The 23,035-nt window shown below is 41.0% G+C and overlaps 2 protein-coding genes across 3 annotated transcripts in view; one reads left to right on the top strand and one right to left on the bottom strand.

Moving 5' to 3' along the window:
* ZNRF3 (zinc and ring finger 3) overlaps positions 1-23,035 on the top strand; it is a 95,572-nt gene that overhangs the window by 48,857 nt on the left and 23,680 nt on the right. For both annotated transcript variants that reach the window (XM_034068296.1, XM_034068295.1), the window contains exons 3-7: positions 14,221-14,295; positions 17,691-17,822; positions 18,710-18,820; positions 20,071-20,238; positions 22,233-22,335. In XM_034068296.1, coding sequence (XP_033924187.1) covers positions 14,221-14,295; positions 17,691-17,822; positions 18,710-18,820; positions 20,071-20,238; positions 22,233-22,335 — 589 coding nt within the window. The remainder of the gene's footprint in view (positions 1-14,220; positions 14,296-17,690; positions 17,823-18,709; positions 18,821-20,070; positions 20,239-22,232; positions 22,336-23,035) is intronic.
* The window catches only part of KREMEN1 (kringle containing transmembrane protein 1), a 41,199-nt gene continuing 39,569 nt past the window's right edge, over positions 21,406-23,035 (bottom strand). The window contains exon 10 of the mRNA XM_034068297.1: positions 21,406-21,424. The gene's annotated coding sequence lies outside the window, so the exon portion shown is untranslated. The remainder of the gene's footprint in view (positions 21,425-23,035) is intronic.

Genomic DNA, 23,035 nt, shown 5'->3' with positions numbered 1-23,035 from the left:
GCTGCATGCAGGCAAAGCAAAGGCATGGGCTTTACTGATCTCATGAGCTCCTGAATAGGGCTAGGAGGGGAATGACAGAGGAAGAAGAAAGCTTTGGAAATGAAAAGGAAACCCTGTGAACCCGACCAGCATTATTAGCTGGATTTGCCTACCAGGGAGCCGCTCAGTTTCTGCCAGGCTAATTCTGCTCCAGCTTCTCTCCCCCCACCCGCGACTCCTCCTCCCCCTCTCCCTTTCCTTTTTTCAGACTTTTTTTGTTCCTGAGGCATGGTGGTAGTAACTTGGTTCTCAGGCTGGGAACCCACTGAGCTGTTGCCATGGTCGCTGAGAAGTTCTTCGTGCCATGTGCTTCAAAGGGAACCTTTCCCCTCCTGGAATTCCCGCCTCCTCTGTGCAGCACAATGAGGCTTCTTCTCCTTTTCCTGCCTGTGCATGTGCTCCAGCAGCAGCTTTGCTCTGGAGGAAGGGAAAAGCAGGGTTGCCTACAAACCTGCTGCATGCCTGCATCCACGCTGTCGTGATGGCAGTACCTGCACGTGTCCTGCTTGTTCCAGTATGCAGCCCCATGTTATTCCCCCACCCCAGTCATTTTGGAATCAAACGGCATCTGTCAAGACAGTGAAATACAACCCAGCAATGCCACTGGGTTTTGGGTTTTTTTATTGCAGTACAGGATAGACAGTGAGAAAATTGTGAAGATTAGCTGAAAAGTAGCACTTCTTCCCTTTCTGCAGGCTTGGAAGTCCACAGGGAAGGATTTTGTTCTTCTCTCTCTTCAAGGGGCTGCTGGAGGCACTCTTCTGTATTAATAGGAAGTCTGTATTTAAGGGTAAGCATCTGAGTAGAACCTAACAAAGAGAGGATGTCCGTACTACTACAACTTCCTGTTTTCTTCAGATCAAAGGAATCTTAGGGAAATTCCTAACACTTCTTTCAGTATCCATTCACTTCTCTCTTTTAAAAGTTTATTAAAAAAAATCCCAAACCAGGAAACAAATACTAACTAAAAGGAACTCTTATTTTGCCACATCATCATTATGATTATACTAAGGTGGGGGCCAGAATCATTATAATTTGAGTCTGCGTTAAATAGTATAACTGTGATTCATAACCTTTTGTCTAACAACTTAGTTAAAATACAAAGATTCTTATAAGGTAGTCAAAAGAGAAATCATAGGGCTGTGTTGGTAGTTTAGTTGCTGAATAAAGGGTGAGCTGTTCAACCTCAAGGAACAAGACGGCCTGTGGGGAGTCAGTTTTAATCCTTTTCAGATTACTGAAAGTCATAAAAAAAGAAAGGCAAATTAAGCAAAACCAGCTTACACCTTTATATTAATAGCCTAAATTTTTCACGCCGTTATATGTATAATTTAAAACTGCACTGACTGTATGAATATCACTTTAATAGTTTTGTATGCAGTTTAGATAATTTCCTGTAGAAACTGATTCAGTTCAGTTGTAGAAATGTATATGAAATTTCAGCAAATGCTCTTCCATGTGAAACTCAGAAATCAGGCTGAGCAATGCACTGGATAAAGATCTCAAACAAGAGACATGTCTAAAACTATTGATGGGTATTTCCAAAGCTTTGCTTGTTCAGATACTCTCAACTGGTGGTGACAGCTGCAGTAGCCCACCCTGTGGTGGGTCCTGTGCCACATGTGGTAGGAGGTACTGTCACTTCAGGGAAACTTCTTACATCCACTGAAGTAGCTGACATTCCACGTGAATCTGTTCCACAATGTGGGGACTTTTACTGCCTGTTGATTGCCAGCCCATGCTTCTTCCTTGTAAACAGCAGCTGAAAAGTAGTTTGAACTCATTTTGAGGCAGTAATCTCAAAATTGATGGCAAAATCTAATTGGTCTGGCTGACAAGTAGTAGTATGGGTGACTGAAGCGGGTGGTTGGTTTGTTTCACTGTGTGGCTGCATGCAGGTTTGTGTTGGCAGTGTGGTGTCCATCAGAGGCATGAACAAGAGGAGGAGGGTAAAGGGACTATTCTTCTGATGGCAGAGCTGGCCTAAATACATGTCAAATTGCAGATGAAGAAATGTTCAGCAGCAGAAAATTAATATTGGTCGTTTTGAACTCGCAGGCATTGTTTTAAGAAGGAAGTTGTTAAAGTTGTTATGAAGCAGAAGATAATTTTCTTGAAGGAGGCTAGACACCTTTGGCTGCGGACTATAGACCTACATTGTACATGCCAAAACTGTTCAAAACCCAGGCTGTTGTTTGTCAATCCCATTATTTTGTAATGAAAGGAGTGTATGTTTTGGGTGGGGGGGGATAGCATCCTTGCTGGTGTTAAAGACTCACCTTCTGAATCACATTCTTTAAGAGTCTCTATTAACTTTGCATTTAAATCTTTTGCTTCCATGGTCTGTTGTCTTAGCACTGCCTAGAATTAGCTAATTGTGAAAAGTAGTAGCATACATAATTGTAATCCCTGCCATGCATGTGGCTTTCTTACTGTATTAGTTCTAAATAATATATTGAGAAACAGAGGGAATTACCATTTCCTGGAGCACCAAAAAAGTGTTATAATATTATAGTAATTGTTTCTTGTTGGTCCCCACTTCATTGTAATTTATAATGTCTAGGACACCTGAAATGTTAGCTTCCATTTTAAACAAGGGTAAAACATGCTCAGAAATGGTATTTGAAGTAATACTGTTACTTGTGCAGATATTCTTGGTGTCATTTATCTTTTGACGTTCTTGCTTCTTACTTCCCCAGTGTTAGCAGTGTGATCAGACCTGTACAGCATATAGACATAATGATGGAATTCTAACAAAATTGCATAGATAATGCCAGAAGGTGGGATAGTATATGGGTTTTCAGGAAGAAGCTGAATTTTCATAATGACAGACAGAAATAGTCCTCATTCTTCCTGATAGGGACAAGCATGTATTTTTGAACAACAATAACAAAATGACATAAAGCAAAGTACTTTTACAAAAGTTTACTATATTTCTGCTTCCCATCTCGTTGCCTCTTCTTCCATCCCCCACAGACCATACTCTAACATAGGTAAGAGAACTGACAAACAAGCCACTTAAATGCTGGAGACAAAGGAAAGGTTTGTATTGTTCATAGATCATATGGTGAAAGATGTAAAAGGAAAGAGCTGGGTTAAAGCCAAAGAGGGGAATGCTTGAAGGAGTGGATGAACAAGGGCTGAATCAGGTTATGTAGCTCAGGAGTACATCTGTCAGATTTTAATTCATGGGTGGCTGTGGGCCCTTTCCACTGGCAGCTAGTCCTAGCAATCTATTATTGTATTATTTTGCTAGCTTCCTTTTTATGTTCACTCCTCCATTCTGAAAAGCAACAGCCATTCATGAAGAAAGGCTGTCTCTTACATTTCTCCCTATGGGCACTCCTTAGATTTGCTATTGTTGGATTGATTGCTTTAAATAAATGTCCACTTTTAGAGTTGAGTCCTTATCAGTCCTCACCACCATCTTCACTCCTTTCCAACCAACTGTGGAACACAGCTGCTTCTCCCTTAAGCTAAAGAAACAGCTGCTGTTGCACAAACATGTGTTCCTGGAGTCTTTGCTAACTCAGAACTCCCAGTGAAACTAATGGAAGTGCAGGCTGAGAAAAGACAATTTTTTAAGATATGCCCCACATACAAATAATAAATAATTTACATATTATTATTAGTAGTAGTAGTTATATCATGTCTCTTAAGTTTATGGACCCTCATGATTCTGTATGCCTTGTGAGTCTCTTAAGCATTGCAAGAGGTTTCTTATTTTACCTGCAGCATCTACCTACTTCTCTAATAGGGAAAGGCATACTGGCAGGCATGTTGAAAGAACTACAGCAATGGAGTTTGAAGGAGAAAAATGAATGGGCGGGTAAGTGCAGCTATGTAGGAGTACAAAAATTAGCAGAAGAGAAGGTTGGCAAGCAGAATCAGATAAGTGGATCAGAACGTGAAGAAAATAAAAAGCAGATATGGAGGCAGGAAATGGAATTATTTAGGACTTCATAGATGGGTGATGCACCTAATTCTGGTGCACTGACAGAAGGATTTGAAAAGAAATTGTGAGAACTGGGGAATGTAACCAGAGCTGCATCAGAGGGACTTCAGTATTCAGAGTAAAAGATGGGTAGACGCAGTCGGCAGTGGTAGAAAATAGGAGATCATAAGAAATTGCAGACATAAAGTGAGAATGTAACCCAAATTGTGCTTCATATCCTACTCCTTTGAGATAACTGCCAGAAGCTCTGTTTTCCTGCTCTAAACATTTTTGTCTTCATGATGGCTAGGTGGATATTACCTAGAGGTGCCTGTTTGGATACATGATGATTTCATGTTTGTACTAAGCTCAAGGAATCAACTCCAGTTGAATCAAGTGATCATATTGTAAACTCAAAATGAGTATAAAGTGGGGGTTTTGGTCAGTGGAGCACTTGGAGCATTAACTAAGTAACTTGCGATTCTGTCAGGTTATTTATTGAAGATTGTACCTGGATGTATTTGGTATAAATTTTCTAGTCAGATCATATATAGATTATCAACGTTTACGTAGTTGTTGCCTTAGAATTGCTCAGCACAGATATGGAACTCTCACCAAAACTATTAAAAATATCAGAAGCATGTATGTATTCCAGTGCATTAACATCTCACTTGTTGGCCCATTGGTGTTTGTTCAATTGGTAAGCCAAGAGAATACATGACAGGCATGTTTAATTTTTCAAAATGCTTGAAGAACTTTGTCAGCTTTGGATAGGGAAAAAAAGGTGAAACTTAGCCTCAAGGATGCAAATAGTGAGCTTTGGTGGGACAAGGAGGGGCATTTGCGAAGAGCACAAAATGCATGGACTCCAGTTGGTGAACAGTGTTGAAACTCCCAGAGGGTCCCTTCAGTTGACTGTAAGGGACTAATGAGCCAGCCTGGCTGTTTATGGGCTGTGGTTAACCTCTTGCAAGTTAGGGTTTCCTGTCGCCAGCAATGAGCTGTGACCGCCAGCACCACAGTGTTAATGATGAGGTAGGGGCTGATGAATGGCTGGACTCCAGACAGCAGCCTTCCCTGGCAAAGAATCAAGTGGCTAGAGGGGGAAAAACATCGATGTCTACAAGAGAAATAATACAAACTTCAGAACCTATAATTCCCATGTTTAAAAAAAGAAAGGGAGAAAGAAACTGGGGACAAATTCAAACCAAACAAAGCTTTTATCTTTGCGTTCTGAATAGAAGATTGTTCTTCAGCAAAACTGGCTGCAGAAGCCAGGCCAGTTAAAACAATACGCAGGCTGCTTGCCTCCAAGTAACCAGAATTTGTTGGCTCAGAGTAGCCTGCTCTGAGGAGCCAACCTGCTGGGAGACGTTATCCAAGCAACGGCCTGAATGTAATTCCTCCTGCTGTGGAATGGCTCTTTGGCAAATGAAGACCCTAATTAGAGATGGAAGGGTTTCTATTTTGTTTTTCTTTAATCCTTGCCCTGAGGCCTCTGCAATACAGCCATGTCTCTGCTTGTGTGGGGAGAAGTTTCCAGTTTTCCTTTGCAACAAAGAGCCTCCACCTTTTTTATTCCTTCCCTCCTCCCCCCTTTTATTTTAATCAACAAACAAGGGCCTACCACAGGCTGGGACCTTGAAACTAATATAAGTCAAAGCCAAGGATCACTGTTTGAAAGAAAGTCCATGTCATCCTATGGTAGGCAGTCCATGGCAATTTGCTAGATAAACTGGGATACTGGCCCACTATGTATCATTTTACTGCTGAACATACTACCCAAGATGATCTTTCTAGGGGAAGGAGAGGGAGAAGGAGGATCTCACTGAATCAGTAGTATTCTACTGTATATTGACAGAATTTTACACACCTTTTCCCAGATTCAACACTTTTGAATGTTCAGACTCAAAATCTTTGAAGATTTCACCTTCCTTCAAGAGAGACTAAAGTCCTTGACTAGAGGTTACTGCATCTTCTGTAGCTGGACTCAGATGGTCATCCCTGACAGGGCAGAACCTCCAGGGAAATACACTACAGCTAATTTAAGCTCTAATTACTGTGGAGAAGTGAAAATACATTTGCTGCTTGACAACTCACCTTAGTATATATGATGTCTGTCTGAACATACTCTCAGAGACTGCATGCAGGCTCTTAATAACCCTGCAAAGAACACTGCATTTTCTTTCACTACCGTGACTTGGATCTACATCATCACCTCAGATGATGATTATGTTATCTCTAAAATGTCCTTGTTTACATTAGATACCAGCATATGGATGAAGGCCAGCTACTTGAGGATGAGGCTAAGCAAGACAGATCATACTAAGCAGAAGACACTGAATCAATTTCTTATATTTGAAAATAGGTATAAACCCAAAGTTGGCTCAGATCACTAATTTCATGTTTTGTTACACTTACTTTCAGTTTTTCTCAGCACTTTTGGTGGGCTGTGGTCATATTCATATCTTGTCTTGTGTTCCAGATAGAGGATAGCTGTGTGATACTAATGAGCACTAAGGTCTTTTCGAATAAATTTTGGCTCATTTAGCTGACTCGGTATATTTTGCTTGGATAGACTACTGTAAATGCCTCAGACCTGTTCTATACTCTTTACATAATTTCACAAGGCTGAATCTGTTTGAAACTTTTCCTCTTTCCTAAAATATCTAAATATTTACCTAACGCTATGGGTTGGGAAAACTGTTGTGTTGTTGAAAAGAACTTCTTGCAATAAGTTGAACCTTGTTTCTCAAGAGGATTGAACTTCCCCATTGAATTGACTGAGATTAGAAGGAATTCCTGCAGGACTTAAAATTTCTGAAAGTTTTGCCATCTTCCCCTCTAAATGCAAGATTCTTAAATCATAAGAATTATTACAATTCTTTGTTTCCCCTGTTGATGTATATACCTACCAATGCATAATTTTAAGGTAGTATTCTATTAAAGCACATGGTTTAGGTGTCTGGATTAGGAACTTTGATACATTGTATTTCCACAGCATGGGTGCTAAAGGGATAGCTTCTTACAGTACTCAAGGTTAATAGTTCCTTTAAGGTACAATTTCTCCAACCCCTTCCCATGTCTCCATCTTTTAATCCCTTCTCTCTGCACCACAGCATGCTTGTTGTTCTGATGTGGTCTAGACCCAGAGCTGATCACAGTGTTTCTCCCTAGCCCCAGAAAAGAGGTTTACTTTTTTTTTCCATTCTCATTTTAACCCTTTGAGAACCTCTCAGGATCACATTGGTTTGTATTGTTGATGTGATCGTGTACTGTGTGAGGTGATGCTTTTCTTAATCTAGAAGCACATACTTTTATGTTTTAATTTTTAGAGAAGTACATGGGGGTTTAATTGTGATTATATTTTTAAATTTAAAAATACTGCTTTGCATTTTCTATTCCTACACTTAATCGCTAAAGCAACTGTCATATATAGGGCACATATATAAAAGATATCCCAAAGTGTTAGAGAAGTTGAGTATTCCAGTCAGGAAGGAGTTTTATGATGCTGTGATACTCAGGGATTTGATATCTTGTGATATTCTGTCTTTGCTTTTAGAGAGAAATCTGACTGTTCCTTTTTTGTTGTCTCACGAGAGGTTTCAAATGTTCTGCTTATGTTTTGTTTCATTTAGCTTCTGGAGTTACTGGGGAATTGTACATTAACAGGGCTGAGGCATCAGTTGGTTAATTTGTAACTTCTGGTGTTTGTAAAGTAGATGCTGTCCTTTTCTCCTTCCCCTCTGCCCTGCAGAACTGGCCTGTGGCCCAGCTTTCTAGCTCCAGTGGTGGTTCAAGGGGCAAGGCATTCTTGGTGATCAACTGAGTCTGAGGGCATTGTAGGAGAAAGACAGAGGACGCCTGTATTGTTCAGATGTTGTTGTCTGTATTCTCTGTAGCTCAGGGGAAAAAGAGGTTTTCCAGTTTGACAACTGTAATAAAATGGTGTGTTTGACATAATGCTTAGAGTTTGCAAGATTCTCAGTGGTAAAGCAGAGTGCTGCAGACTGATTCGCTGGACTGTCTCTGTGTGTGACTGATACTCCATGCTTTTTCAAGTACAGCTGTCAGTGTGCACTTGAAATGAGTAATTCTGTTAATAAGATAACATTATATTTTATTTTGCCTAACAATAGCTGCTGTTAACTTGATATGGATAAAACAAGTGCATATCAGTTGGTTTTTTGGGCACTAAAAATTACTTGAACAGATTTTGCTACTTTTAAGTCCACATCAAACACTAAAGATACAAATTCTCTTGAGCAGTGTTGTAGACAGAAATCTCAGTTGCTGTTTCTGAATTGCTCTATTCATCACTTATTCTGGTGAAATATTGCAGATGGAAACTTAATCCCTTCAGCTGTATTTTCTAGCAGTCAAGATTATTGAAATCCTTGGCCTGCCTTTCCAGAGCAATAAAGCAAGAAACTGGACCTTTTCATTGAAAATCATGTTTCTTGGAGTCACGGAGTATGCAAGTTGCTTCCTACTGAGTGTTGCTCATATGTTACCAGTATGCTGTGTGGGAAGCTGACAGCTTATTTCAGAGGACCAAACAGAGCCAATGGAAGAATTATCTATTAAAAAGATGCTGTTTAACTGCACCTGTATAATCTCACTCTTTTGGCAGATCTGTGGTCACTAACTCCACAATGTGGAGAATTCCGACATGGAATATTGCATCTGGTAGGCTGGGTCAAACAGAGAATATGGCTCAAGATTTTTAGTTCATAGAGAATTGACAGGGAAAACCTCAAAAATTGACGGAATGCAAGTTTGGTGAGGCTGGCTCAGTTCACAGCCAGGAGATACGTATAAATAAGGATGTATTGTTCTACAATCTCTGCAGAAGAGTTAAAACAACCCAATTATCATATTTTCTGCCCCCCACCCCATGAGATTTATTGAGGGAGGAAAAAAAAAAAAAAAGAAGGGAAGATGAAAAAGCCATGGTTATTATACATGTTGGAGCTGTGTTTTCCTCAGTTCTGATTGAAAGCAATGTTTTGCTTATGGGACCTGTAGGACTGTTTTCTGCATGCTTATATCCTTACTTCTCTGCTTCTCTTGTTTATTTGGAGGACCAGATAATAGTACCTGCTGGCACCTGGTGGAATAGAGTTGGGATAGTTTGCTGAGAGCACTATACTGGCATCTGTGTTGGTTACCAACTACACCATTGCCCAATCTCCCCCTCCCTGTCTTTATCATTTTTTAACCCAGGGAATAAATCAACTTCCTCATGTATCACATACCATATTTATAATTAATATTTGTTATTTACAGTGCACTAAGTTCCAAGAAGAGAATTCCTAGAGTTGGATGGATGATCCAACTAGTCCAGGAGGCTAATCCAGGAAGACAGATACATACTTTTTAATGTAAAAGCATTTGTGAGAGCATAGTGTTAGAACACCAGGATGTATCTGTGGGTTTACACAGGCAGCCAATACTTTTAAACTACTTTTTTTCTCCCTTTACTCTTTCAGTTTAAACTATGATATTAATTAAAAAAATATATAAACAGTAATCTGGTTCTACCAATAACTATTTTCAACAGAAGCTGTTGAGTTACTATCTTAATCTATAATGTATGACTATGTTGATATAAATGGCAGAGTTAAAAGTGATTAATGAATTTTGATTTCCCCACCTATGGTTCCAAGCCTCTATACCTCTTTCATCTGTAATTGATTCACTCTCTGCAACCCATTAGATTAGTGCCATATCCTCATACGTAGATACAGCTGTATATTGGGAGAGAATTCTAACTCTGGCAAAGAAGCAAGTGTGATGAATAAAGGCTAATGCCCTTGGTATAATTTTTCTGTGAAACTGAGACCCTGTGAAGCAGTTTTTCTTATGTTGATTTCTTCACTATTTATAATAATTGATATATTAACTGAAATGAGGTTATACTAGAAAGGAGAGGAGGAGATGCTTGCAGTGTTTCTATCTGCAAGCATGTAAAGTCCTTCTAAATGTCAGTGTGTGGCTGACCTTATTGTTCTGATTGTTGCTGTCCTACCTATCCAAATGAATGAGAGGAAGCAGTTCACCTGTTCAGTAAGCATCTAGTCCCTTGGGTTGTCTCATCAAGGAAATTGTTGCTTCCTTATTGTATTAGTCTTGCTCACAGGAAGGGAGTGCAGAGCTCTTCAAATCTTTCTGGTGTTCTTTGAGGTAATAACTGAATAAACATCTTCTTTGTCCTGGAGATGTGAAGATACATATTCCTCACACTTGCCATGTGTTTCCTCTCATCCTTTCTACATTACAGCGTCTATTCTTCCACATTTTCACTTGAGATAGTATTTAATGTGCATCTTATTGGTAATGGTTATCAACAGTGAGTTCAAACAAGTAGATGTCCAAAATACATTCTAACACTTCAACAGCCTTTTCCATGAGCTGTGATGATCTCTGTGCTAGAGGTCTACACTGCAGAAACATGGAGGTAGCAAATATGTATTTGGAAAAAAAGATCATTTAAAAATGTGTCATTAACATGCTGTATCCTTCTGTATACATTTTGAGTACAAAGTCAACCTGATGTATTCTAGGAGAGGACTTCTGGTAAAGTCCTAGGCAGATGATGTTTAAGGAATTGAGGAAGGGCAAGTTCAAAGGTGGGGTTTGTATCCTTGATAATTTTAGTTACTTTAGAGATGTCTACATCCAACATTCAACTGGAGAAGATAGTCCAGTGTCTGCCAGGTTTTTCAACAGAGTCTAGCGAATGGCTGAGCTCTTTTTAATGCTTATTTACAGAAGAAAACTAACAGTGTAATGGAAAAGATTCCTAAAGTGAAAAAAGCTCTTAACAATAATTACAGTCAAGGTGCATATTGTCTATAATTTATGATATAGATAAGTACAAGTACTGTTTAATATATTTTTCAACAATCTGGGCAAGGGGATTGAGTGACCCCTCAGTGAGTTTGTAAGTGACACTAAGCTGGGTGGGAGTGTTGATTTGCTTGACAGCAAGAAGGTTGTGTGATGTTAAACAAGGCTCAGTGCTGTGTCCTGCACTTGGGTTACAACCACCTCATGCAATGCTCCAGGCTTGGGGAAAGGTGGCTGGAAAACTGACTGGTAGAAAAGGATCTGGGGCTGTTGGTCTACAGACAGCTGAATATGAGCAGCTTGTGCCCAGGTGGCCAAGGGCAATGGCATCCTGGTCTGTATCAGTAATAGTGTGGCAGCAGGACCATGGCAGTGATTGCTCCCCTGCGCTGGGCACTGGTGAGGATACACCTTGAATCCTGTGTTCAGCTCTGGGCCCTTCACTACAAGAGAGACATTGAGGTGCTGGAGTGGGGCCAGAGAAGGACAATGGAGCTGGTGCAGGGCCTGGAGCACAAGAGAGATGGGGAACAGCTGAGGGACCTGGGGGGTTCAGTCTGGAGGGGAAGGCTCAGGGGAGACCTTACTGCTTCCTACAACTGCCTGACAGGAGGATGGAGCCAGGAGGGTGCTGGGCTCTGCTCTCAAGCAACAAGGGATGGGACAAGAGGAAACGGCCTCAAGCTGCACCAGGGGAGGTTTAGACTGGTATTAAGAAAACATTTCTTCACCGAAAGCATTATCAAGCACTGGAACAGGCTGCCCAGGGCAGTGGTGGAGTAACCATCCCTGGAGGTATTCAAAAAGATGTGTAGATGTGGTGCTTGGGGACATGGTTTAGTGGTAGGCTTGGCAGTGCTGGGGCAATGATTGGTGTTGACAAATCTAAAATGGTATTTTCAACCTAAATGGCTATAAATAAGATGCCAGGTACTTGTCTCTATCCTATGAAGACCTACTTGTATCTAACCTGTATTTCACAGTTTAGTATGTTTGCACTTAAGGCCAAAATAATTTTTGAATTGCCCATAACAAGCTTGCTGAAGATTGTTGCCTTTTCCAGCCTTGCTTCTAGGACTAAGGCATGATTAGTTCTCTCCACATCAGCGTTTTTTGCACACTTGAGCTGGCATTAGCTGCTGATCTACACAGAGTATGTACACTTCCCTGGAGCTCCAAAGGGGGTGTTGGAGCACCTTACAGAAGTAAAAGTTATGTGGTGGCTCTTGCATACAGCAGCCCTGTAGCGTGAGCAGGTCAAGTGCATGGGTCTGCAGTGCAAGGGGCTTTCAGATGTAACAGAGGAAAGTGGGGAGGTTCTTGTCACTATGAAGGAGCGATCATTTGAATGAGTAGAAGTGCAGTTGTCAGATTTTGTTTGTTTTTATTTCTCGTGGGGGGGAGGGGGAGAGAAGAAGGAAGAATCCTGCGCTGTAGTGATAGTCATTTATTTTAAACCACAGGAGTCAATCTCACAAAGGGATATAGTCTGGGCCCTCCACTCTTGCCAGTTGCACGGGAATTGCCTGGAGGAGACGTCTGTTTGCTTGCCATGGGCTGCACCGTGTAGGGGCAGTCCTTAAATGCAGAGTAACGCTAAATGAGGAGGTCACGGGCCAGGCCTGCACCGGCATTATTTGAAGCGGGATTTACATCGCTGGGTCAAGTTTGAGCTCCTGCTGGCCGAGGAGGGCCGGGACGTTTCCAGGAGCGCAGGTCTGGGGCGACGGGAGCGGCCGCAGCCTCGAGCGCACCGGGCCGCGGCTGCTGCTTTGGGCTGACGGGGGAAGGTGTCGGCGCTTGGACCCGGCCTGCTGGCTCCCCTGCCGGCTCCTGCCGGCTGCTGCTGGCTCCTGCCGGCTCCTGCTGGCTCCTCGGCCCGGGGCGGTGCTCTGGCTGCTCTCTACAACAGACCTGGAGGGCCGGCTGGCGGCAGCGCTGCGGCGGCTCCACGGGCGGTACCACGGGCGGTACCGGCCCCTCCGCGCAGGGAGGTCGGAGCCACCGAAAACCCCGCTCCGAGCACGGCCCCGCAGCGCCCCGCGGCAGGACGTCACTTCCGGGGCGGTGTCTGGCTCCTGCCGGCCGTCGGTGCCCACAAGCCGGGGGGGGTTTTCGAAGCAGTCCGGTAACGTCTTCGGAACGCGATCGTTCCCCGAGGAGCCGCTGGGGCGGGACGAGCACAGCGTGTCTGGGAGGTGACCTGAGGGAAGCCTGGGCGAGCGGCCGCCCCGCGCCGCTGCTGAACGGGCTGTAGAGTCCTTCTAACTACTCCTCCGGAGCAGCTGTTAGTGACACCCGGGTGTGCTGGCTTGAGAGGAGGCAAATACCTGCTGGGCTCAGAAGGGCGCTGCTCAGGGTTTGGTTTCCCTCATGCACTGCCTGATGGGCATGGTTGATTGAAAATAAAAACAAAATACAAGAACAGAGCCAAAAAAAGTGGCCTGTAGGTGTTCAAACAACATCTCTGTCCTGAGCAGCATTCCTGGAAAACAGTGATGTTTCATAATTTATCACTTCTCTGTCTTTCTCTTGTATCACAATTTTAAGTTCATCTCTATGAGGAGACAGCGTCCTCTTGTTTAGTGCTGTAATGGTGATAGCTGTCATTACTTGGAGAAACAATTACTTGCATTGTGCATCCAACAGATGCAGTAACAGCTTTAAAAGACACTGGGAGTCTCGGGAGTCATGGAGCAGTGGCAGAAACTGGTAAAAATACCAGTTTAGCCTCGGTAGTTAAGATGCTGCTTTCTATATCCCAGGGCTTTTTTAATACATCATAATTTCTTCTCTGTGCTCTTGGTAACTCCAGGTTTGGGCTGCATCTTTGATGAAAAGCCATGGGCTTAAAATAGGTCTAATCTTCTCTGGGTAAGAAGTGTTGTGTGCAGCAGTTCTGACCTCTAATGGTGAGGAAGAGCACTTCTGCAAGGATTGTGGCATGCTGGAGTTTGTCGTGACTCTGAGAATGATGCTGAAAAACAGTAAACAACTTTGTCCACCTTTATTTTCTACACTGAGTTTGTCTCTCCACCGCAAGTCACAGGGAATATTGTTTTCAATGGCAGTTCCAAAGTAACATGGAGAAAAAGAAAGTAATATTTTTTTTAAAGTTCTTGTCTTTAAAGTCTTTGGAGCATTTAAATCACATTTGAATTCCTTTAAAAGCTTGTTTGAGAAGGAGGGGGCAGGGAGACTGCAGAAGCTATAGTGAAGTTTAACTGCATTCCATGCTATTTCAGGAACTACTGTGTTTGTAATTATTTTGTCATTTGTTTTAACTGCACAGAAACACAAAATGTTATATTTGCTATCTGGAGGTGAGGAGTCATTTTTGGGGTAAGAAGTCATCTTTTGTAGTGGGACTGAGGATGCTGTCTTTCTAATTTCAGGCAAAACGAGCAGTACAGCGAGGAGCCACAGCAGTCATCTTTGATGTTTCTGAAAATCCAGATGCCATTGATCAGGTATGAAGAAGGAAGCCTGGTTTTATTACAGTCTCAGCTGGGTTCTGTTAGGGTTGCTGAAGCACAACTTGAGAGCACACAGGTTTCGGAGCACAGTTGCCTTAAAACGTGAGGCTGCTGACCCTGGGTAGCTTTGGGCAGGCAAGAAGCAGTGAAGATGTTGAGAATGTGTTAGGAAGAGAAAAGTTTGGAGAGTTTTGTTTGTTTTCTTTTTTTTCTAACCTTTGCTAGAGTCCAGAATCCAGGACTGAGATTGAGGTTTTAAGATAGGATGGAGGCAGCTTTTTGTTTTGTGGACCATTATCTAGTCAAGGAGGTTTTCTTTGCCCAGCTGTGTGTACAAAATGCAGGACATGTGGCCCTACCCAGCCAGTGATTGATGCTATTGTTGAGCAGCTGCTATTTTTGAGGTTGAGAAATGATTTTCAAACCTGGTTCCAAACATGTTTCTTAAAAAATATATAATTTCTTTCTTGTTCACAGCTGGTGATTTCTGGCCTATGTATTTTGTGGAGAAGCAGAGGTTTTTTCTTTTTTTGGGGGGAATCTCAGTACAATTTCCATCTCTTTATTTGAAGTGGATGAGGTCATAGCTCTGTGAAATGCTTTGGCAAGATCCCCCCCAGCCAATTCTGAGTTTTGAATAGAGAGAAGAAATACAACAAGCAGAAAAATAGTCTCTGGTTTGGTTTTGTCTTGAAACAGAACATTGTGCTACAGCAGAAACAAGTGAGGCTGAATGTGTAAGTGTTGCTTGAACTTTTTAGGGAAGAGAGAGGCAATGTATATTTTAAAAAGGCTGGCTTTAATTCTGAAATGAGCATCCTGGACAAGGGAATGCAGAGCCTGTGTGCAGTGGATGCTTTGAGGACTGTGCTCTGCATGTGCATCAAGGCTACAGCCTTGATCTTCCAAATATTATCAGGGATATTTTTTTCTCCTTTTATACACAGAAAAATTATCTGCACAAAGTTATCTGTCTTTTTCTAATATTTTCTCTGTATTACAGATTCCAGTTACTTTCAGCCACCCTGCTTTGACCTTGCAAAGCTGAATTATTGCCTCTTGCTTACTTCCCTCTACCAGCAACTGTTGTCCTTCCCTGATTCTTCATAATAAACTGGGTGCAACTGTCCCCAGTAGCTGGAGAACTAGTAGATGATTGAGTATCTTGGGTGTACCAATAGGGTGGAAGGAGTTTAGTGGCTTAGTGCAGTAGCTGACAAAGTAGGCTCCATTTGAGGACAGAGGCAGCCTATGCAAAGACAAACAGGAGAGGAGTGACTGGATCAGCTTTCATACTCCACACATAAGAGTTACTTGATTGGCTCTGTTCTCATGCTGTTCTGGACACTTGTTTCATGCATTTTGACTCTCAGCCGAGTTCTTTGGAACCCTTAGCATCAGGGGTACTAATTAATTTTTCTTTGAAATAAATACCATCTTGGCATTCACAATGGAATTGTGGAGAACAATGACAGATGGGTAACAATGGAGGAAAACCCAACATTAGTTAATATGGAGTCTCTTTGTTTCAAATGAAGGTATCCTGAGACATTGAGGGGAACTGTTAAGGAAGCTTTCCCAGGTATGCTTGTTACCAAGCAATAGGACTGAGGGAGAGTGCTTTGAAAGGGAGGAAATGGAGTATTACGAAGGGCAGTCCCATCTGCGATAGGAAGGAGGCCTGACCACGAGAATTGTCCTTGGACAGTTTGGTAGTGGAATTGCTACAAAATGGAAGGTCTTTAAGTACAGATTCTGTGGGCTTTATTCCCATTGATCTCAGTGTCTTCTGTAGATTAAGAATGAAGCTTTTTTTTCTAGAAATACTCTGTGAAGTCTGATTTGTTTCGTAGTTTTGCATAGTTTGAAGAAGAGCAACAGCATACACAGCATAATGTTTGGCAAGAGTCTGGCAGCAGCAAAAGCTGCTGAGGAATCAGGTGAATTCTTTCTTAGCCAAGAAAGCTTGAGAGAGGATGTGTGTTTGGGAACATATGGACAGTGGCTGGATTTTGCCATAGGCCAGTAAGCTTTCCAGACACGTAGGATCCATGAGTTAGAATCAAGTTACTTATTAGTTTTTATTTCTTCTGAAGACATCTGTTTTAAAAATAGTTTGATCAGTGTTCTCAGAAGTCCAGTCACATACTAGGAAGAATCTGTTTTAACGTCTCAAAGAAATCTGTCACCATCATCTGTACAAATTAAGTAGAGTACTTTGTAAACAGCATGATGTAAACAGTCAGTTGGTAATTTCTACATATTTTAGCCAGAAATAGCAGGTAGATATGGTATCTCTGTCATACGCTGCTCTTCTTCAATTTACTTGCACTCCTGTCATCTCTTCTTTCCTTTGTACCATTTCCATTCACTTATCAGTACCTTGCTTGTTTCTTATCAGCCCTCCCCTATACTAGGATTTTTCTTGTGGGTCAGAATAAGCTATATGAATTTATCATGTTGGTGATGCTCTGTAACTGAACAATTCTCTTGCTGTGTTATTTTCCTCTCTGATGTATAGTTCAGCAGATAGGATTTTTTTTGATTTGTTGGCCAGAAAATTATGCATTCTCCACATGTGAAGGTTTTCAGTGTCTCATTAAAGCCTTGAGCAGCCTGGTCTCCTGTCATAGTTGACCCAGCCTTGACCAGGAGTTTGGGGATTCATGAGGTACCTTCCATCTGTGTTATTTTCTGACTCTTTGGCCTTTCAAAAAACTTAGCTGTACCTGGAAGGAAGTTCAAGGGTGAATTTATAAGCTGTCTACTCATGCTTTGGTCTTTGAGGCCCCTATTCTGTAATAAATAGCTCTACTGGTTACTAGAACCCAAATTATTGTTTGAATGAGTTTGCTGAGTTAAGTAGCAGAAATTATTGATTTCAATAAATTGGCTAGGCACAAAGAGCCTACAGAGCAAGACTCTGATATGAGATTGTTCAGAAAGCCAAAGAAGTTTGTACATGAATAATGTAATAGCAAAGTTGAAATAACAAAGGTTTAGAAAACATACCAAAGCCAATTTCTTCTTTTCTTTTTTTTAATTTATTTTGAATGTGCACATTTTTGTTCTTGATTCTGAGGTTTACCTTACTGAAATATTAATACATGTGCCAGTACACAATGCAGTTAAGTTAAAGCTGCTGTTCAGAAATAATGCCTGCTTATCCTTAATCTTAGTTTTGGTCAGTAAAAATAAAGCAGCTTAAGTCAAAAGTTTCATTCAGATTTATGTCTGTGGAGTACTTAAGTGAAGGTCTGTGCTAGAGAAGAACAGCTGGTGCTTGAATCAATTCCACACTCATATTCCTTTACTTTTCTCTTCATTGTCCAAAGAAAGGTTGTTTTCCTGAAATGCACCTCTTGAGTAGATGATTCTTTTTGTTGTAGCTGAACCAGGGCTCAGAGGACCCTCTGAAGAGACCAGTGGTATATGTGAAGGGAGCTGATGCTGTCAAGCTGATGAACATCGTTAACAAGCAGAAAGTGGCACGAGCAAGGATTCAGCATCGCCCCCCACGGGTGAGACTTTCAGAAACTTTAGGTATTGCCCTGCAGTTACTTCATGCAGTGCTTGCTGGCAGCACTGAGTGCAGTGACGTTTTGATGCTCCTCATGAGCATCATACATGTGAAATTCTGTTGACCTAAATAAGTTGAGCAACTGCACTATGGACAAGCAGCTACACTTCATGTAAGTATAGAATCCACAATGTGGCTTCTGCTGCCTTTCATGAGGATTTTTCTGAGTATATAAATAGCCAAAAATTTTAGATAATAGAAGTTTTCCTTTTTCCTATTTAACTCAATTGTTGCACACTCCTGGTAGTTCAGATTTGTAAGGTAGCATACCCTGTGTTAGTAATTCTGTGTGGTATTTTAAACATAGATTAATTTATACCTGATACTTGCAATTGTAATACAAAATGTTTTTTCTGGACTTTCTTTCAGACATGTGGTTTACAGAAGAACAAAAAAGCTAGAGGTCATCCATGTCCAGTTGTCCCTTTGCTTTTCTGTATTTTTATGGAATTCTTCTGTTAAGAAATGTATTTATGAATTGGGCCATTCACTGAAAATTCAAATGTTTATCTTTCCCTCACTTAAGTACAGAAGCAAACCAGTAAATTGTGAAAATTTGTGTGGGTGTGATTCACTCAGTTAAAATTGGGCCTTGTGGGATTGGTTCAGAGACACTGTAAAGCTGCTATCTAGTGACTGGCATACTGTGCAGTGACTTGAGACACAGGTTTTGTCTCCTAGAACCCCAGTTAATGAACAGGACAGTGTGTACTTTTGCCATTGTGACTGTGGACAGTGACCACTGAGAAAGTAGAGAAGAGAAGGGCAAAACAGATAGGAAATTGAGCGAAAGAAAGGAAAAATACTATTTTTGTTTTATTTTTTAAGCAACCGACCGAGTACTTTGACATGGGAATTTTCCTGGCCTTCTTTGTGGTTGTGTCTCTTGTTTGCCTTATTCTTCTTGTCAAGATCAAACTAAAACAGCGACGTAGTCAGGTAAGAGCAGTAATGGGTTACTCACTGAATGCTGAAAGTTAAATTCTCTTTCCTTGTCCTAGAACTTGCTCGCTTCTTTTGGAAGTGCTGGACACTGACTTAAAATATCTGTCTTTGTGAAAGGGTTTTTATGCATGGATGTAGGCCTTCGGAAGAATTAAGAAATGTCTTTAAAGGAGATCTGCATTGACCTGTGATGTTGATTCAGTTAAATCCTGAAATGACAAGTACAGAAGCAGTCCATTTAATCATGGAGAAGGAATAAGATTTTTGGTGGTTCTGAGGTTGATTTAGTAGCTCTGGTGTACTTCTAGTTGAAGTCCAGGCACTTGTTGCTGTATTGTGGAGAGGATTTCAGAATTTAAAATAAATTGCATCTCTTTTTAATAGAATAGCATGTATTGATTCTTAATGGGAGAGGTTTGCAAGGTGAAAAGTTTAGTTAGGAGAAATTCTAGGTAAAATGCTTCGAGGTTTGTCCTGTCAAACATGAAAAGGAAAGCAAATGAAAGCTAACAAGCTCTGAAGTTTGTACTGGTAAAACTATCCAGTATATACATGTAGAAGGGATGCAAAGTAGTGTAGATGTTTAGGACTCTTTGGACATACTGAATGGGAATCAGAAAGATGTTGTGGGCCAACAGCAGTGTTAAAAAGCAGTGTTAAAGAGGGGGATGATAAATTCTCCAGTAAAACAGCCCGCTGCCTTTCTAAACATCTATTGATTAAATTCAGGGGGAGAGGAAATTTAATTTAGTAACATTTCAGTTTAATCCCTCTCTCGTGTACTGCTTCATCTAGTATGGTGGTAGCAGCATAATGGGTATTACCATCAATATTGACAGTTAAAAAAGTTCCTGGCTAGAACTCATATGTTGCCTTAAGTAGTTGCTGCTTATTAGTGAAGCAGTTGCAGTGTATCCCAGTTGTCAGCTCTTTCACCCTGTTCCAATTCAGAGTAACTTACCATTCTCACTACTGTGTTTGGCATACTTTTTTTCTTTTGTTTAAGAGGCTTCTGATATAAATTCTAATTAGCTTTCCCTCTGCTTAACTTATGAAATTAAACATTAGTCTGGACCATGTATGATTTGGTAAGAAACATTAATATGGTGGTGTTTCTGTGCTACTACATTATAGTCCCTTACGCAGCAGCATTGCCTATTTGTTGGGATTTTTTTGGGTGTTTGTTTTATTGTTTTGGTGTATTTTTTCCCTTTTTTCATATTTCTTCCTTTCTTCTGTTGTAGAATTCCATGAACAGGCTTGCAGTGCAAGCACTGGAAAAAATGGAGACCCGGAAGTTTAAGTCCAAAAGTAAGGGACATCGGGAAGGTAGCTGTGGAGCACTGGACACACTCAGTAGCAGCTCCACCTCTGACTGTGCAATCTGCTTGGAGAAGTACATTGATGGGGAGGTAAAGGATAAGTGGTTTCTTCAACATGGGCTGAAATTAATGTGTTTTAATTTAGCACTGTGGTACACAGCTGGCTGTTGGATACATTCTGCGCTCTGGCTCTACCACTTGCCAGACTGATTGCATTGAGTAGCAAGCTCAGGCTGCATTCTGTACCTCCCAAAGGAATCTCAAGAGCTTTCTCCCCATACTACAAGGCAGGAGGTGAGGGATTTAATTTTGCAAGTTGCTACCTCCATTGAGTTGCTTTTCTCGGTCCAGGTTACCTCAGTATTTAGTTCTCTTCAGTACTGTTAACAAATGGTGTGCTAAGGTCATGGTGTGTGCCAGCTCCATTGGCATAAGGGATACATTTCATGTTTTGCTGCTTAAACTGTGATGTAGCACCTTGTCTTTAAAATGTCAGGTATATAGCACTGCTGGGAAAAGAGAGGAAAGAGAAGGAGAAGGTGCCAGAAGGTTCAGGAACCATCTTTTGACTCCTCAGTTTCCATAACTGCATTGATGTTGGTGCTTGCCTTCTGTGACACAGTTTTGCCCAGAGGAAGCAATGAAAGGATGAAATAGGAAAGAGGCTCCATAGAATAGAAGCAGTTAATAATCACTGTTTTAAACTTCCATATAAACAATTGATGACACTTTATTTTGAAATTATTAATAAAAAAATAATAATTTATAAGGCAATAGAAAATACCAGCTGCAGTATTGGGGTGTTACAAGCTGCAGACAGAAAATTAATGAAGTTTGGTGATGGGAAATTATTTAGAGTAGCAAGGATGAAGGCAGACAAGAAGTTCATAAGCACTGTACAAAACTGACTGGACAAGAAATTCGTGCATGAACTTCAGCATGAAGTGATACGCATAGGGAAGAGCTTCACACGTATTAGTGATGGATTGTGAGGTGAGCATTACTGTTCAGGAACAAGATCTTGCAGCTGGTTTTGATAGCTTTGTGAAAGCAATCAGTGCTTCGTGGAAGTCAAAAAGGCAAAACAAATATTAGAAATGAGACAGGGAAATCTAGGGAACTGAACAGGAAACCTGATTACACCACCAGGTAGGTTCAGTCATCCTCTTACTTTGAGTGTGTGTGCGCTTCTGATCTCATTTCACAAAAGATATATTGGAAACGAAGGTCTTCAGAAACAGGCAGTCAAGAAGTGATCCAAGATTTGGAATGGTTTCTGTGGGAAAAAAAAAAATCTTGAGTGGACTGGGACTGTTTAGTCCTACAGTGACTGTGGGCAGAGGGAATACAAATTGTGAATGGAGAGCACGAACAGGAATCAGACATTGATTTTTTTTCCCCAATGGAGTTAAATGAAACTGCTGGGATGCAAAGTGAATCAAAATGTGCTGTTTCTCTGTCAATGGGTAGTAGCCCTGTGGAACTTCTTGCCAAAGCATGTTACAAATTCAAAACCAGAGCTCGTGAGGACATTTAAGCAGCACTTGAAAGAAAGATCTGTTTCAGGTTTCTGAACTGGTACACATCCAGCAGGCTCAGGGAAATCCTGTGAACACATAATAGCTGGAGACTGGATGAGAGTGCTGGGCAAGGGAAGAGTATCATATACGCTGTGTTGTTTTTGTTTTTCCCTGAGTGTTTTCCACTATTAATAGTTGTAGGCAAGATGCATTATTAAATGGACTCTATTGATAATTGGTTTTGAAGTTCATTTAATATATTAAGAAAAACTTTAATGATGGGCTCCTTCAAAGTGTTAGGTCATAGTGACACACAGCAAAAAGTTCCTAAAGAAATGTGGTTTATCTGCATGGAACTCTAATGAAGGATAGACTGTTCTTTTAGTGAGAGCTGATCAGTAGCTGCTGTGCTTTTGGCTGTGTTGGAACAGATGGTGTTTTTTCCTTATCACTCAAAGATGAGCAAATTATCAGTTTAGTAGCTGAAAAAAGTAGGAGTAAGTTGTGAAAAATTCGCTCATTAGGAAGGAATACTTTTTCATGTTCCATCATCTGTTCCTGTAGGAACTGCGTGTTATTCCCTGCACTCACCGATTTCACAAGAAATGTGTGGATCCTTGGCTACTGCAGCATCACACCTGCCCTCACTGTCGCCATAACATCATAGGTAAGTGCTGCAGTAAAGATGCTCTCATCCACTCTGGGCTTAACAGTTTACAAGATGAAACAGAAATTGTGCCTATACAACTGTGCCCCAGAGCTCATAGTCTTTACTGTTACACAACCCTAGAAATACAGTTAAGGCTAAAGTCTTTTAAAATTACTGTGTGCCCTGGAGTAAGAGGTCGCATTTCTGGTTTTCTATGGCTATGGGCTTGATGCCTTGCAGAGGGCAGCGTTGGTCAGCTGCTGAATGCAAAGAGAAATGGATAGAATAGATGGCTATGTTTTCTCTTTCTAGTTATAAAGACAACATATTGTTTTTTTATTTCCCAGTGGTGGTGTAGCTTGGCAGGTAGTTTCCCTTACTTGCTCTCCCTTCAATTTCCTCTGTTTTGAAAAAGTTTTCTATTAATACACATTTATGTAAAATAAAGAGTAAAGTGAAAACTTGAGCAGTAACTGCCAGCCTGGCTCTTAAGCTGCAAGATCAGGAATATTGTGTAAGCGGAACCTTTGCATATGAAAACAGTATCTGTAATCACTTAACTTTTTTTCCATTTTATGAAAATCCAATTGAATGTTTCAAAGGCTTCCAGGCAGATGCTCTTGAGTGAGTTTGTTTTGTTATTCTTTCCTTCTGTGTAAAAAGTTGTTGCTTTTTTTTTAAGAACTCTGTTGTGTAATATAATGGAACAAAATATCCT

This window comes from Melopsittacus undulatus, chromosome 12 (assembly GCF_012275295.1).
Source record: "Melopsittacus undulatus isolate bMelUnd1 chromosome 12, bMelUnd1.mat.Z, whole genome shotgun sequence".
NCBI classification, from domain to species: Eukaryota; Metazoa; Chordata; class Aves; order Psittaciformes; family Psittaculidae; genus Melopsittacus; species Melopsittacus undulatus.
Note: the sequence above shows the minus strand (reverse complement) of the source record. Positions and strands in the feature narration are given on the sequence as shown.